General features: G+C 38.0%; 2 protein-coding genes and 2 non-coding genes across 17 annotated transcripts in view; 2 read left to right on the top strand and 2 right to left on the bottom strand.

Annotated features, from left to right (window-relative positions):
* The window catches only part of TMEM87A (transmembrane protein 87A), a 41,638-nt gene extending 25,741 nt beyond the window's left edge, over positions 1-15,897 (bottom strand). For both annotated transcript variants that reach the window (XM_058738099.1, XM_058738100.1), the window contains exons 1-7: positions 15,742-15,897; positions 14,409-14,469; positions 11,170-11,255; positions 7,972-8,085; positions 5,673-5,726; positions 5,552-5,596; positions 824-941 (exon numbers count right to left, since the gene is read on the bottom strand). In XM_058738099.1, coding sequence (XP_058594082.1) covers positions 824-941; positions 5,552-5,596; positions 5,673-5,726; positions 7,972-8,085; positions 11,170-11,255; positions 14,409-14,469; positions 15,742-15,897 — 634 coding nt within the window. The remainder of the gene's footprint in view (positions 1-823; positions 942-5,551; positions 5,597-5,672; positions 5,727-7,971; positions 8,086-11,169; positions 11,256-14,408; positions 14,470-15,741) is intronic.
* On the top strand, positions 7,623-7,819 carry LOC131518557 (U2 spliceosomal RNA). The gene has a single exon (XR_009265210.1). It is a non-coding gene; the product is annotated as a U2 spliceosomal RNA (small nuclear RNA).
* Positions 10,080-10,181, bottom strand: LOC131518339 (U6 spliceosomal RNA). Its single transcript, XR_009265030.1, has one exon. It is a non-coding gene; the product is annotated as a U6 spliceosomal RNA (small nuclear RNA).
* GANC (glucosidase alpha, neutral C) overlaps positions 15,827-17,053 on the top strand; it is a 75,388-nt gene continuing 74,161 nt past the window's right edge. For 5 of the 13 annotated variants that reach the window (XR_009264200.1, XM_058738084.1, XM_058738083.1 and 2 more), the window contains exon 1: positions 16,076-16,997. Coding sequence is in view for 5 of the 13 variants with exons in the window: in XM_058738084.1 (XP_058594067.1) it covers positions 16,969-16,997 (29 nt within the window). In the remaining 8 variants the exon portion in view is untranslated. Of the gene's footprint in view, positions 15,932-16,046; positions 16,998-17,053 lie in introns of those variants that run through there. The other 8 variants (XM_058738077.1, XM_058738076.1, XM_058738082.1 and 5 more) reach the window with 8 other exon arrangements.

Raw genomic sequence — 17,053 nt, 5'->3', positions numbered from 1 at the left:
GACCAAATATCGGCATCTCAGAAATTCAAGAATGCTTTAACATTAGAAAATCAATTAATATAATGTATTACATTAAGAGATTAAGTGGGGAAATCTACATGATCAGTTAAATCAACACAATCAAAACAGCTGATAAAGCTGACCATTCTTCATACTAAAAAAAAAAAAAAGGGCAGAAAAAAATACACTTAGTAAACGAGGAAAAGAAACATCCTTAACCAAACACAGAACATTTTGAAAAGTCTACAATAAGCGTAATTGTGAAATGTGCTAATATTGCCATTAAAGTCAAGAGCAAGAGAAGTATGGTCATTATCACTGTTCCTATTCAATATTCTACTTGAGAAAGGAGGGGTGGAAAGAAAACTATAAAGAAGGAAGAAGCAAAAAAAAAAAAAAGAAGAAGAAGAAGAAGAAAAAGAACTACAGAAAATAAGACCGGTTAGTAAATGACCACAAAATTCCAAGTAAGGAATGGTGACCCATGAACTGGGTTAGTAAGATTAGAAAAAACACTAAGTAAAACTGAGACATTAAAAAATTACCAAACTCAATTAATTCAAAAATTTCCAAGTTTTGAGTTGGTAATCAAGTTTTGCCAAGTCTATTTTCAGGATACTGAAAAGATAACACCAATTAAAAAATCTAAAAATAGGAAGATCAAATGAAGGAAAATGAAGAAAGTACAAGCGAAGTACCTAAGACTGTCTGATACACAACAAACATTCTTAATTATTCCCTCCCTTAAAGCAATTTTACACTACCCATTACACATGACACAACTAGATAATATGAATGGTAAAGAGGAACAAAATGTACTTACTGGTAAAAAGACTATTAAGTGAAGTTTCTTTTGAGGATTCCTTTGAGGATGAAATGCCAACATGTACAATAAAAATGTATGGTGCATCTTGCCAAGTTTTCAGTGGATCGTGCATTGCCTGGAGAGAGAGAAAAACAAGGACATCATATCTACAAGTATTAAAACCTAAGAACACATGTTAATATGAAAATCTTGTTCCAGAATGTGCCCAGGAATATGGCTGAGTTCTTCATTTCCATTCATTAAAACAGTGGTAGGCACAATAAAACAAACAGGTTTATAGTACATACAATAAAGTTAGACTATAAGTTATTAAAAGACAGGGCATGTTATAGCTTTATGCATAAAAATCACATACTTAACACTTATTTACAAGGAAAACCTCAGCTAAAAATCACTACATTGAATCTGTTTAATTAAGCCATGCTAGGATACTTGGTTATGTTTCATACGGATGAAGTAAAAAGATTTAAATCATCTCAAAACAAAACAAAAACACCCATGATGCTGACAGTGAATTACATTATAAACACTAATTCTTGAATTAATTCTCTTTGTTCAATGTTCTTCTCAAGACTACCAGAATTTCTTAGAAGCATTCACATCTTTATCAAAAATTTAATCATGGTTGGTCTACATGGAAAGAAAAAGTCACTGTTCCTCAAAGTAAAGGAAGTGGCAGTAAGTGCCTCCATGTTTACAAAACTGGTTACTTGGGAAGAATCTGCTCCAAGGCCAGTGAATTTATACATAGCCTGAGCAAAAAGCCTTCGAGGATTTGTTGCCACACTTGCTAGGTGGGACAATGGACCTTCACAAACACAAGACTAAAACACAAAGATAAAGGAGATGAACACAGAAAATTGTTGGCTTCTTCTTTGTGTGTAAAAGGAGGTACTGCTACTTAGACTTGCAATTTATTACCTGTGGTCTTAACAAAACTTTTGTCCAGACACCACTGAGTAAGCTTCATTGATCTATGAAAACCCTCAAACTGGGTAACAGATTTTGCATATTTATGTGTTTTCCTGTAGAACCACAGGTTTTCTCAAATGCTCAAATTATCCTACAACCCAAAAAAAAGCTAAAACGAGAGTTCAAAAATTACATTCCATGATACAAACCCAAAGTGTCAAAGTAGATTAAATGATTCCACAGCTATACATTTCCTAGGTTATCTCAGTAACTTAAGAACATAAATGCCATGCTGAATCATTCATTGGTTTATCTCTGCCTGAAGGACTCTTTACGACAAAATTCAGGAGCAATTTATGAGAAAAACTGAGAGCTTCAAAGTTACAGGTACATCATGTACTATTTATCCATATTGACTGAACCTTTCCTGAACTTACTTATTCAATAACCAATAAAACTAGGCATAACAAGCTGCTCTGGTATTAATTTTATATATCTTAAAACTACCTCTTACAAATTTTAAAAGGGACTAATTAATTCTCATATTCTAGTATTTTATAAAGTTTCCGTTTAATTCTGGAATATAGATATTTTGACCCTGTAAAAATAACATTCAGATGCCAGGCACTCTGTCATGTTTAATATTTATCACAGTCTTTAATCTTCACAATAACCCCATCAGATGGGTACCAATATTAGCTCCTTCAAAGATGTCCTTTAATAGGTGAATGGATAAAAGAAACTGTGGTACATTCAGGTAATGGAATATTATTTAGCACTAAAAAGAAATGGACTATCAAGCCATGAGAAAACATGAAGAAACCTTACATTCATAATACTAAGTAAAAGAAGCCGATCTGAAAAGGCTATATACATTATACAATGCCAACTATATGACATTCTGAAAACTGCAAAACTATGGAGACAATTAAAATTTTAAAAAGTAAAAACATAAAAATAAATCAGTGATTGCCAGGTGCTTGAGGGGAGGGAGATGACTAGGTAGAAGGAGTATTGAGGGTTTTTAGGGCAATGAAACAATTCTGGTATATTATAATGGGAGATATCTGTCATTTTACATTTGTTAAAAACCAAACACTTTACAACACAAAGAACTAAAGCAGCTAATGTAACTATGGACTTTGGCTGGTAACAATGTGTCCACATTGGTTCATCAATTGTAACAAATGTGCCACAATGGTTCAGGAAGGCCATGGTGGGGAAGTTTGAGTGTGCATTTGTGGAGGCGGTATGTGGGAATCCTGCTTTTTGCTCAATTTAAGGAAAAAAACCTTTCCTAATATTTATTACTTTTGAGAAAGAGAGACAGAGCGTGAGCAGGGGAGGGGCCGAGAGAGACGGAGACACAGAATCTGAAACAGGCTCCAGGCTCTAAGCTGTCAGCAAATGATGTCTAGCTATATTTTTGTGCACATTTATGTTTTCTTAGCCTAAATTTCTAGAGGTGGAGTTGCTAGGTCCAAATGTATGCACATTTTATAAGTACTTTTCTTGTGCTTGTCTAAGTGCTCTGGAGAAAAATTGTAGCAATTTATGGTCCCAAGAAAATAAGATTGAGCTTCCCTCTTTCCTCATACTGACTGTTATAATTTCAAATAGATTTTATATAGTTTGTCAAGTTAAATTGTTATAAATTGTATTTTTAAAAAATTGTTGTAAGTGAATATTTATTTATATGCATACAGGACATATGTAATTGTGCATTTTCAGTGGTCTTCTGTGCATAGCATTCTTTTTAATTCTTCTCAAGGCTTGAGCTCTGTTCCTAGTGATTAAAGCTGGCTGAAAGATGACCCTGTTGAATATCAAAGTAGTATTTGCAGGCATTTAGTCAGAGTATAGTCAAAAGAAGTTAAAAAACTATCTTTCGTCATTCTTCCTGAAAATTTGCCTAAGAGGAGAATAGTTTAATAATTCTATTTTTAAAGGGTTCTCACAAGTTTAGCACCTCTATCCCCTTTTATTAAAGCTCTGATAAGACATTTCTTAGACAAAGGGGCTTCTCCCTGCTTCCCCTACTCCCTAAAAACAGATTTAATGCTTTTATTAACTCAATTTTATGGTTCGATTCAAGCAATAATGTGATATATTTGCCATTATAATGTTTTTTAAATTAATAGATTTTTTTAGAGCAGCTTTAGCTTTATAAAAACATTGAGCAGGGGCTCCTGGGTGGATCAGTAGGTTAAGTGTCCAACTTCGGCTCAGGTAATGATCTAGCAGTCTATGAGTTTGAGCCCCTCGTCCAGCCCTGTGCTGACAGCTCAGGGCCTAGAGTCTGCTTCGGATTCTGTGTCACCCTCTCTCTTGGCCCCTCCCCTGATCGCACTCAGTCTCTCTCTCTCAAAAATAAATAAACATTAAAAAAAATTTTTTTAAGAAAAGCAAGCTTGTGGTGTTTTTGTTCATCCTCATCCCACGTCCCTCTTACAAGCTCCCTGAAACCAAAGTTCCCACAGCAGTAACAGCTGTGGAAAAACAGCAGTTTGGCAGCCATTGGAAAAAACAGGAAAAGTTTGGAGATGCCCTAAAACCCAGGGCAGAACTGTCTGGCACTTATCTGTTATGCCCAGGGCTTATTTTTTATGACCTGATTCAACCTCATTCAGTGGAAAGGACCCTATACTCAGGGCACTGTCAAAGACTCTCAGCAGCAACTGTGAAAGATCATGGCTGCCCCAGGCAATGTTAGGAGGTGGGGCTACAGAGAGGCTGACTAAAAACTTCAAAGGAAAAATGGGGGGGGGGGGGGAGCCTGGGTAGTTCAGTCAGTTTAGTGTCCAACTCTTGGCTTCAGCTCAGGTCATGATCTCCTGGTTCATAAGTTTGAGCTCCAGGGCTCCACACTTACAGTGCAGAGCCTGTTTGGGATTCTCTCTCTCCCTCTCTCTTTGCTGTTCCCCTGCCCACGCACTCTCTCAATATAAAAAAATAAACTTAAAAAAAAAAGTTCCTTCTTATTTACAAGTAACATTTATGGGGTGATAATTACAAAAACAAGACTGACTATAACAAATATGGAAAATACAGGAAACACAGAAGAAAATAAAAGTCACTCATAATATTATCCACAACCATTATTAACATTTTAGTGCTTAAGGTTTATTTATCTATTTATTTTTAGTAACCTCTACACCCAAAGTGGGATACAAACTCATGACCCTAAGATCAAGAATCGCATGCTCTCGGGGTGCCTGGGTGGCTCAGTCGATTGAGGGTCTGACTTCGACTCAGGTCATGATCTCACACTCATGGGTTTGAGCCCTGTGTCGGGCTCTGTGATGACAGCTCAGAGCCTGGGGTCTTGCTTCGGATTCTGTGTCTGCATCTCTCTCTGACCCTCCCCAACTGGCATTCTGTCTCTCTCTCTCAAAATAAATAAACATAATAAAAAAAATTTTTTTTTTAAAGAATCACACGCTCTACCAATGGAGCTACCCAGGTTCCCTAACATTTTGGTGTTTAAACCTCCATTTTTAGGTTTCCTTTTTAAATAGTAGGATACTGGGGTGCCTGGGTGGGTCAGTGGGTTGAGCGTCTGACTTTGGCTCAGGTCATGATCTCGCGGTCTGTAAGTTCAAGCTCCGCGTCGGGCTCTGTGCAGACAGCTCAAAGCCTGGAGCCTGCTTCGGATTCTGCGTCTCCCTCTCTCTCTGCCCCTCCCCCACTCATGCTCTGTCTCTCTGTCTCAGAAATAAATAAACATTAAATAGTAGGATACCAAGATAATTCAACACAAATATAAGAAAATTGAAATATGTGTCAATGCCCCAAATTTCCTACTACACTTACAGTTTTGTCTCCAGTAAGAGTAAGGTTTGTTCCATTCTCCTTAGCCTAAATATTAAAAAAAGAAAGTTAATTTAGAATTTTTACTTTATGCTTAGAAATACATAACAATGAAAACAATTACCTCTTGTTTTTCTCCTAAGAGAGGCAATCGATGTACAAAATCCCCAGAAAAGCTCTATGAAAAAAACATAACATTAAAATTAATGTTTAATAGTAAAAAAAAAAAAAAGTTCAAAACCTATAAAAACGTGGTTGAAGCAAAATACACTGTAACACTAAGTAATATGGCACTGACAAACAGAAGATTTCCAATTAACCACAAACAAGTGAGAACTAAAAACTACTATCAAACTAAACGGGCCACTCAATTTCTCTGTTAAGAATTAAAAATATTTATGAATAAAAAAAACCTTAAAACAGAAGACATATGCTTAGGATAGAGAGATCTTATGGTTCCCTCTCTTGCCTCATATGAGAAAAATATGGCTCAGAGCTATCAAGCTTTAGATACAGAAATGGAATTTCAACTTGTAATTTTTTTTTACTGTTTATTTTTATTTTTGAGAGTGAGTGAGAGAGAGAGAGTGAGAGAGAGTGTGTGAGTGGAGGAGGGGCAGAGTGAGAGGGAGGCAGAATCTGAAGCAGGGTCCAGGCCCTGAGCTGTCAGCACTGAGCCCAATGCGGGGCTTGAACCCACAAACCCTGAGATCATGACCTGAGCTGAAGTCAGACGCTTAACTAAGCCACCCAGGCGCCCCTCAACTTAGGATTTCTAACTCTTGGGTCTACTGCTCCTTCCACCACAACACTCTCCACGCCTATAAAAAAACCACACTAATGTTTTCTTACCAGGTATCAGCAAATGAAGCATTCTCCTTCCTGAGTAATTAGAGCATGTATTCCAACTCTGTTACATTAGACTGAAGAAGGAGAGGTAACCTTACCAATAGGGATAATATGCTAAGACCCTGGAAAGATTATAGCAGATCTAAAAGCAGTGAACCTACGGCAACAGTATACAGCAGGTAGCTTTCCATGATCAAATCTAAGAAAGGCCAACCAATCCTCCCAAGCTAGGGGATAAACCTATAAAAACTAAATGAAAGCCCCCTAACTAACATCACATTTTTTCCAGCTCTCTTATTCTATCATTTTAAAGATATCTTCTTTCTCCTCCAAATCCATAAAATCTAAGCTATGACAAGAACTCAATTATCAACTGTTATAGTTCAATTATCAATTTTATTTGCTTATCAATTACTAGTTATTAAAGTCTCATCAACAGTCTCATCAACTAGTTATTTCTAGTTGATGAAATATGAGACATCAAAAGTCTCATCAACTAGTTATTTCTAGTAACTGGACAGAAAACCTAGCGTTCCATGAATGCTTTGCCTCTTCAAGGCAATTTGCTAAATATTCTGAAGCAGTATTCAAATGCAATAAGAACAAAGAAAAGGCTACAGTTAATAACTATTTTCAACACCTATAAAACATGTAATTTTTCTATCAAAAAACTGGCATCATATTCTATTTCTAAGAAAAAAGACTTTAGAATCAAAATTCCACTCACGTGATTACATATATGTAAGCATTAAAAATACATATTATTCACCTCTTCCCCTTTACTCAAAAAAAGTTGAGTTCAGGCCTGTAACAATAAAATCTAGAAACACTGGTATTTCTGGGAATAATCAATTAAATGAGATCACAAAAGAACTGAAAAACTGGAAGTTTCAAATGTCTACCAGTGGATGAATGGATAAAGAAAATGTGGTATACATGTACAATGAACTATTATTCAGCCTTAAAAAGGAATTAAGTGGATACATGCTATATGGAGGAAGTTTGAAAACATCCTGCTATGGGAAAGAGGACAAATATTGTATGATTCCACTTCTGTGAAGTATCTAGAATAGTGAAACTCATGGAAAAAAGCAGAGTAGTTGTTACCAGCGATGTGAGGGAAGGGGGTGTTATTGTTTAATGATTATGAAGTATCAGTCTGGGATGATGAGAAAGTTCTAGAGATGACTAGTATACCACTAGCCATCTCCAGAACTTGCATTGCATCGCTTCTCGGCCTTTTGGCTAAGATCAAGTGCAGAACTTGCACTGCACAACAGTGCAAATGTACTTCATACCCTTGAATGGCACACTTGGAAATACGTAAAATGGTAAATTTTACTTATATTTTACCATAATAAAAAGTGGGGATTTGCTTTTTACACACAAAGGAAAGCACATCCTCTTTTTGATGAGATAAATATTAAGTGGCTGAATGTGCAATTAACAGAACATGCTTCAAACTTATTTCTGTCAGAACAAAGAATTCAGAAGTGGGAAATGGAGATCACCAAATATAGAGGTATTATGTAGTTTATCTCTTCTATTTCCCTCCAACCACTATCAAACATTACCTGTGTTTTAAAGAGCTCACTGCAGTTCTGGAACAATTTTGATGATGTCTGGTATTTCCCAGACAAGCCTTTTTTTTCCTTAAGGTTTTCCAAATATGTCTCCACTTCTTCTGCCTGGAAAAACAAGAGAAAATACAACGCACACAACTTACTTTTCACAAGTAAAGTATTTAGAAGATAACAGATAGATTTCCTATAGGGCAGGTACAGGTTTGGATTTGCTATTTTAAAAACTTACAACATCAAATAAAAACTGTAATAATGTCCAAGAATCTAACGGTAGTAGACTGTAACATACAGAATTCTCCCTTTTTTCCTAAGCTCCAGTTTTGCATCTCCAACTATCTGCTTGTCATTTCTGTAATTCTGTCCTATGGCAACCCAAGATAATTTTGACATTCTTAATTCTTAACTTGTATTACCTACCTGGGGATCTGCTAAGCTCTTGACCAGCTTATCACAAGTTTCAAATGTATGAAGCTTTTAACTGTAAATTCAACTAGCGATTGATTAAGAGAAACATCAATAATGCTTCAAACTACATTCTGGACATATTATCATTTCTCTCTAAGTTCTTCAATCCTTTTAGTCCTCATCATTATCAGTCATACCCAACATTGTATAACAAGAGCAAAAAACAAATCAACACCACAAAAAAGATAATGTAAAACCCTAACACAAGGCAGAAATTCAAAATGCTTAAGGTTTGAAAAACCAAGTGAATGGCAGACATTTTTTAAAGACCAGTTAGATTATCTTCGGAAAGGAAGAGAATAACAAATGGAGAACAGAAACGGAATGAAAAAGGCCTGAAAAATCCACCCTGGAGCCATATATCTTCAGTGCCCAAGTACAGTGTACTATGTCAATTGTGAAATGAGGTCTAAAACTATTTCCATACTACTACTAATAAAATAATAATGTTATTTGCCTTGTACTGATAATGCAAAGTAATGGTGGATAAAATTGCTGCCCCTTATCAGGAACCAAGGCAGTGGCACCTAATTATATCAGTCGTCATTGTAGTCAGTCACAAACTTACAGCTTAAAAAATAATTTTAAATACCAGTTTTACATAAGAATGTTTCACTAAAACAGCAAAAATTATTAATCTTATTAAATCTGGACTGTGAGCACATGCCTTTTTAAATATTCTATGAGACAAAATGGAAAACATGCAAAATACTATAAATGACTTGAGATAAAACACTTCACAACTATTTTGACTTACAACCTAAGCTATCCACTTTTTTCATTTACCTAAAAGAATAACTGACAAACTAGTTATTCACACTTGGTTATTTGGGAAATATTTTCTTGAAAATGGGCAAAGGAAGGCTGTCACTTCAAGGACAACACCTGACAGTATTATTGCCAATGACAAAATTTGAACTTCCAAGCCAAAACTGGACTTTGGAAAACTTGTATCTTCCTCACCATGAGCTCAACAGCCTCCAGTACTTAAGGAGTTTCTGATGTGACAGAGGGTGATGCTAACAAATATAACTTCAAGTTAATTGTAAAATGAGGTAGTATTTGAAAGAATGATAAAAATCAGTCAACAAGTATTTTCTAAATAAACCCTGTTACAAAATCAGACATGGATAAAAGACCAAAGTGCATGACACACCAACTCACTTAGTAGAAAAAGAACCCACTGATATGGTTTCAGATTCCACATTGCCACCAACCTTTAAGAAACTCTCTCTACTTGTTATGTTTTGGTACAGGATCAAAAAACAGTATCTACAATTATCTGAAAACACTATTAAGATATCATTCTTTTTTCCAACTATGTACCTGTGTGAGGCCACATTTCAACCAAAATAATATATTACAATAAAGTGAAGAAGATATAAGAATCCAGCTGTCTTCAATTATCCAACATTAAATGAAAGGCGTTGCAAAAATACAAAGTAATACCACCCTTCTACGTTTCTGAAAAAGACATTTTTCATTAAAAAAATGTTTTTCATGTTAACATGCAATGGTTTATTATTGCTATTTTAAAATAAATTCATAAGTATTTTTTGTATTTTGTGTTTTAATTTCTAATACGGTAACCCATATGAACAAAGGCTTTTTGGAGACTGCAGTAATGGTTTTTTTTAAATATTCAATGCTTCACGAATTTGCGTGTCATCCTTGTGCAGGGGCCGTGCTAATGTTCTCTGTGTTGTTCCAATTTTAGTATATGTGCTTGTTAGAAGGTGGGGGAGGGACAGTAAAGTACCCCCAAAATTGAGAAAGTATTTTTTTTTTAATTTTTTTTTAACGTTTTATTTATTTTTGAGACAGAGAGAGACAGAGCATGAATGGGGGAGGGGCAGAGAGAGAGGGAGACACAGAATCGGAAGCAGGCTCCAGGCTCTGAGCCATCAGCCCAGTCCCCGACGCGGGGCTCGAACTCACGGACCGCGAGATTGTGACCTGAGCTGAAGTGGGCCGCTCAACCGACTGAGCCACCCAGGCGCCCCGAGAAAGTATTTTAAGACCAGAAAACAAAGCAGGCGACTCTCTACAGTTTATGCAGAGTTTTATTCGGGGTAACTTACTGACAGGGGGAGGGAAATGGGCAGAGTGTGATTCACGGCAGCTGCAGTTATTCTCCACAAAGTCCAGACCTTAGTCCACAGATTTTATACAGTGAGGGGACACACAAAAGGACACTGTAGTGAGATCAAAGGGCTCCCATGTACCTCCAAAGGGCTTGCATGCATCTAATTAAAAGCTAAGCATTAATTAGATCTTGTGGCACCAACTGCGCATCAGGAGGGGGAAAGACTATGTTATCTCTAACAGATTAATGGAAGGCCAAAACAAGGCTCCCCCTGTCCAAGCCTTGGTGGACATTTTTAAGGTATGTATATTCACCTCCAAGGGGTCTGGAACACGTAGCCCCTCAAGAGAGGTAATCGAACACACATGAACAAGATGGAGGGCCAAAGATAGAGTCAGCACTGTCAGCACTTCTACAGTGCTGCCAAGGTAAGCAAGATTCTGCAGTAATTTTTAAGGATTGAGACCAAAAAGTTTGTGAATTGCTAGTACAGTAAGTCTATAAATTGGGAAGCACAGATTCTAACTTCAGCTTGTCTCCTACCTCCTCCTAGCTATGTGACACTCCTCCCTCTATCAGGTTAGGACCTGATGATATCTAAAGTCCAAGAAAAAGTTTGTTAATCTTATACTCCTTACCTTGAAGTTGTAGATTTCATTGTAACAATCAGCACTTTTCAGATACCAGGTTATATTCAAAGATACCTCACAAGGTTCTCCATCAACTATAAAAGAAGAAAACTTTGTGAATAAAGATGAGTCCCAAACAAAGCATTTTTCCTAAACTGTTACCACACATCTTATTTTTTCCTGCTAAATTTAGATACTCAAAGACCATCCCTTCTCCAAACTTGAGGTAATGAAATAATTTATGTAAAATAACTGGATATTCTTCAGATAAAAGTAAGTACTGTTATTCACAAAAGAACAGTTTTTGACCTGCTTAAGTTTATCTACTTTTATGCCTTAAAACCTCAGTTTCTGGTTCTCCGCTGGGAAAAACCTGGAAGTGATAAAGCAGTCCTAAGTTAAAACCACTCTTCTATTATCATTCAAGTATTTACTGAGCAGAGCACTTAAGTATACAAAGCTAACTGACAGTAAGCCAGAGGAGACTAGGACCCTTAAAAGGCTACATTCTAGCTGGAAAGACAAGGAATAACATTAGGGTCATCACAAAGCAGTACTCAAAGCTTTACTGAGGGAAAAATAAATGGCTTAGACTTTGAAAGATACCAAACTGGACTACAAGACAAAGAACTACAAACAAAAAGCAAACCTGGCTGGGGAAGGCAGAAGAGCAAAAGCAACACCGAAAGAGCATTAGACTCTTTCCAAAACCCACCTTAAGAGAAGCCTCAAGGAACTTCACGAAATCATAGTGGCTGCGTAACTCATTAAACGTAGTTTGGAACACAATATTCTAGTGGACCAATGCATTAGTCTGAAGATTTGAGAGTATAAATCTGACTATATGACTGATCAGCTGTCTCACCTGGAAGTCAGCTTATCTTTGATTGCAGCTGCACTATGGAACTCTAAGATACCTGCTTTATGCACATAAGACAAAGATAAACATGACGGCATCTAGGAATCTGATTTTGATTAATGTAAGACGCGCACCTAATATTTGTTTTATTTTCTCAAATTAATTTTCAAGTGACACACTTTTTTTACAAGGTTCAATTAAAATACACAAAACTCTGTAACGCCTAGGTGGCACAGTTGGTTAATCATCTGACTCTTGATTTCAGCTCAGGTCACGATCTCTTGGTTCATGGGTTCAAGCCCCATGTCGGGCTCTGTGCTGACAGTGCAGAGCCTGCTTGGGATTCTGACTCCTTCTCTCTCTGCCCCTCCCTGACTTGCCAATGCGTGTGTGCGTGAGCACTCTTTCTCTCAAAATAAATAAATAAACAAGAAATAAACATTAAAAAAAATGTTTAAAAATACACAAAACTCTGATGTGCTGAATAGAATTTACAGAAATGATAAAAAGGATATTGCAATCTCAATATAAACTACTCAGAAGAACCATACCAAGGAGAGATTAAACAGAAGCTAATAAGAAAATCCCCTAAAAGAAGATCTGCAGGAAAACTTGGCTGCAAAAATACTATTATGTTAAAAAACACCATTCAGAACTTCGAATGGTTAGATTTAAGAGACAAAAATGGTCCTAGCAATTTCATGGAAAGCTATTTACCATACGCCCAAAAGTATAAAATCAGGTTCAAGGCATATGTGAGAAAGCAGAGAAGTAACAAAGTGAGAGATAATGTGATTTTCAGGAGCTTCAAATTCTCCAAAAATATGAAATGCAGACACTACAAAATATGCAGCTTGTGCAACTTGGCAAAGCACCATTTGACCAAAATACAGGTAAAGAAAAGACTACACATAATAAAAAGGTAGAACAGCATGCAAGTTGTCAGGCTATCTCAAAAGACCAAAAACACTGTTCTCCCTGAGAGTTACTCTTATCTAGCACACCAACCTCTTAAGACAGACCAATTTGTCAGAGTAATGTAATTTAAACCAAACTGAAGTCATTAGTCAAGAGATTGTATTTTCATGGATATAGTCTTCTCTTCATAGAAATTCTATAGGTCCCCTTCACTCCCACTAAACTGTAAGCTCAGTAAGAGAGAGGACCTTTTCTATCATTTTCCTACTGTCTAAAACAGTGCTTCACATAATAGGTTTTTAATAAGTACACACTAGATGATTAAAACAATAAAATCATCCAATTAAAACTTATAACTTTGCACTTTCATAAAGAAAGATGTGCACAGAAGCACATATGGATGACCTGAACTTTTTTTAAATAATGTTTTTTAATTTATTTTTGTTTTTAAATTTTTTTTTTTTAACGTTTATTTATTTTTGAGACAGAGAGAGACAGAGCATGAACGGGGGAGGGGCAGAGAGAGAGGGAGACACAGAACTGGAAGCAGGCTCCAGGCTCCGAGCCATCAGCCCAGAGCCCGACGTGGGGCTCGAACTCATGGACCGTGAGATCATGACCTGAGCTGAAGTCGGACGCTCAACCGATTGAGCCACCCAAACGCCCCAATTTATTTATTTTTGAAAGAGAGACAGAGCAAAGGGAGGGACAGAGAAGGAGACAGAGAATCTGAAGCAGACTCCAGGCTCTGAGCTGCCAGCACAGAGCCCAACGCGGGGCTCAAACCCACAAGCTGTGAGATCATGACCTGAGCCAAAGTCAGATGCTCAACTGACTAAGCCACCTGGGCACCGAGCTGAACTTTTATCCCTGATCTTGAAATAGAGCTATCCATGATCATTTATTCCCTAAAATAAAACCATTTTCAAAAATAAAAAGAAGCTTTTCTTTAATGTGCAATGGGAAATTTTGTATTCAGATACAGTGGTTTTCTCACTGGACAGACTGGTTTAATTCCATGTAATCCCTACTTCCTGATAATATCTTTGAGCTTCCTCTTCCAAAGATCTAAATAGCAAAATACTCCTTCGGTAAACAAAGGATCACTGAACATATTCGTGCAGAGCCAAAGGTCTGACACCTAAGTCATTTGTTCAGTAAATACCTAACAAGCACACAAAAGCAAAATTGGTGGTATCTAACAGAGGGCAGATTAAAATACCATCAGACATAATTTGTCTAACTGTAAAGTGTAAACACCAGAAAAACAAGAGAAGAAAATAGAGTTCACACAAGTATTCTGAAGATTACTCAGGGAAAAGACCTTATTTATACTACGTGTTTTTGGCTAGAAAATGCCAGACTATTAAATTTCAAAACTTATGTTTAGAGAAGATCAGAGATAGAAAATAGGTAACTTAAAAGTTTAAAGATCACTCAAATAAAAACTTCATGAAATGCAAAAACTCACATTTCAGGAAGATAGTGGTATTTTTGAACAGGATCTTTCCAAAACTAAAATAATTTTTCCCCTGCAAAGATAAAGGAGAGAAAGATAATTAGCATAGATCACTTTAATTCCCAAGGCAGAATATAACTGTTAAAAAAACCTAAATTTATAAAATGTTTAAGTTAGTTTTCTAAACAACAACAAAATCGTATCCTTCCTTTTAGTAAAATTCAACCATATCCAAACTGCAGAATTTTGTAGCTTGGTGCAGAGACATGATTTTTCCCCCACAGGCCATGAAGCAAGGACTCTAGAAAAGAAACTGCTAGAAATCCCAACTCAAATCTTCACGGGAGGTACTCCTTAATTAGTTCATTCGCTTTACTCACTAATCACTGTTCAGAATAACCAATCATTTCCTTAAATAAACTATTCTATGAGCAGACAGGTTTAACTATTAACCATTTTAGTAACAATAGCTAAAATTCAGAACCTGAAGATCTTCACCAAACGAACAAAAGCTATAATGCTTGCCATATAAAAGCACAAATAAGATTTGGACATTACAACCAGTGAGCAAAGCAGAATCAAACAAAAAGGCCACCGTGGTTTCAATAGGACTATTGCTTTTCGGCATTTCCTGCGTGCATCCGATTTTTGTGAGCTCACAGGACTATAAAAACTCTTACTTCCAATGAGGTGTAAAGGAGTGAGGTGGGGGACAGAAAGGGTCAACCTATCTAGTAAGTTGTCCAAAAGACAGCCTACCTTTACCATGTCAAATTTTAGAACACAATTTCTACCACTTCAGCCATTCTCATTTTAGAATATATTTTTTAAATGCCTAGGCTTCCTCATCACACAAGGCTTAGAACAACCATTCGAAAGTGCAAAGGAAATCAAACAACTTCGTAAGTACAATCATCCAGTAACAAAAAGTGCAAAGGAAAAAAGTGATAAAGACACCTATAAACAGATCTCTCTCATCCAACCTGGGGTCACTGGATTCTGTGAAACTTCAGCTGAAAGGGAAACCGTTCTCCACCTATCATCCATCAACTTTACACGTCTCACGTAAGGCACTGAAAGTTCTCTCTGACTTAGCTGATAAGAAACCAATCCACTATTCTTCTCCGCTCCTGAAGCGGCTCTGGCACTCCTGCTAACCTACCCACAGAAGTGCACGGCTTTCCGCTCCAGGGTAGTAGATCCTTGCTATCCAGCGACACAGATGCTCCAGGCAATTCCACCCCTTTTGAAGCGGACTTTTGCGGAACCTTCATGGACCCCTAGGGCCGCCGTAGCCCCACCCCTTGCTCGTCCAGGCTCAGTTGCTTCTGAAGTGAACACTCACCGACGGTATCGGAATGTGCCACTTGGATCGGTCAGCAGCAGCGACAGGTGCCGGTCCTACACCAAGGAGCGACAATGGGGACGGCTGAGCCCCCAAAAGAAGAAGAATGACAGGCAGCACCTGAAGCCACGCAGCCGCCGCCATCTTCACAGCCATGGAGCGCCTACCGAAAGCATTTCACCCTCTTCCGGTTCGCCCCGCCCTCTTCCGGCTCTGCTCTGGGGGCGGGATCATCCGGGTCCTCGAAACCTAGCAGGGCTTGTTTGTTTTTCCGCCCAGCAGCCCCTCCCTAAGCCGGTCGTCACTGTCTCGTGTGAGGTTTAGAGCGGAAAGCGCAGGCGTCGTCCCGTCGTAATCTGGTCACCTTGGAGCGTTAGGATGTTAATCAACCTCCGCGTAGGTCTGCTTTTCTCCTCTCTCCCGCCCCTTAAAGGGGCTGGGGATTTTAAGCAAGCACCTCGAGTAGCGTTTGGCTCTCTCCTCTCGTTCGCCCCCGCCTCTCATACCTTCTAAGTCAAAGTGAGACGCGGGGTCCAGAAGTCTGGGAAAGCCGTAAGTCTGACTGCCTCTTTGGCAGGTAGTAGTGAGTTCTTGGTTTCTGGAGGTTTTTAAGCAAGGACTGGAATTTGGCAGTGGTGTAGTATAAGCACTTCCTAAGCTGTATCTACTGTACTAGATAAGCCCTTAAAAAAAAAAATCGTTGTAGCCCTGAAAAGCATGATGGTGCAGTAGAATTTGGCTGGAGAACATCCACCTTCAGCACAGAGCAGTCTACTTAAAACTAAAAACGGAAAGAGTGGGCCAGTTTTCAGTATTTGTGTTGTGAGGGTCACTGTAATAAACCTGCAGACGTTTGACCTGGACCGGGCAAGCAGTCTCTGTACTACCTGGTTCTCACGCTCTAGATTTTTATCCTCTAGAGCTCTTTGAGTACACGCCCCCTCCACTACAAAGACAGTTGCGGTTCCTAATGAAAGCAGTTCCTTGTTGGCACTCATAAGCAAGAAAATTTTGTCATATCTCCGTAGAAACGCTACTTTGGGCCTGGAAAACCCAGGAGTACGTGTAGTTTTGCCACTTCTTAAGGACCTGGGGAGGACTCCATTTCCCAAGAACTTGATGGTGGTGAAGTGCTGGTTGTAATTTAGAAAGACTGCCCTTCAGTGTTTTAAAAACCTCTTGGCGTTGGCGTAAGAGCTGAGAGCCGGTCCGACGGGCTGGGAAGCCATGGAAGCTGCTGGGAAAGAGGAAATCAGGTAAAGGCCCACTGGTCCTGCAGGGACTGACTTCAGACAGTAGGGAATAGATAGTA

Source organism: Neofelis nebulosa, chromosome 7, assembly GCF_028018385.1.
Source record: "Neofelis nebulosa isolate mNeoNeb1 chromosome 7, mNeoNeb1.pri, whole genome shotgun sequence".
NCBI lineage: Eukaryota > Metazoa > Chordata > Mammalia > Carnivora > Felidae > Neofelis > Neofelis nebulosa.
Note: the sequence above shows the minus strand (reverse complement) of the source record. Positions and strands in the feature narration are given on the sequence as shown.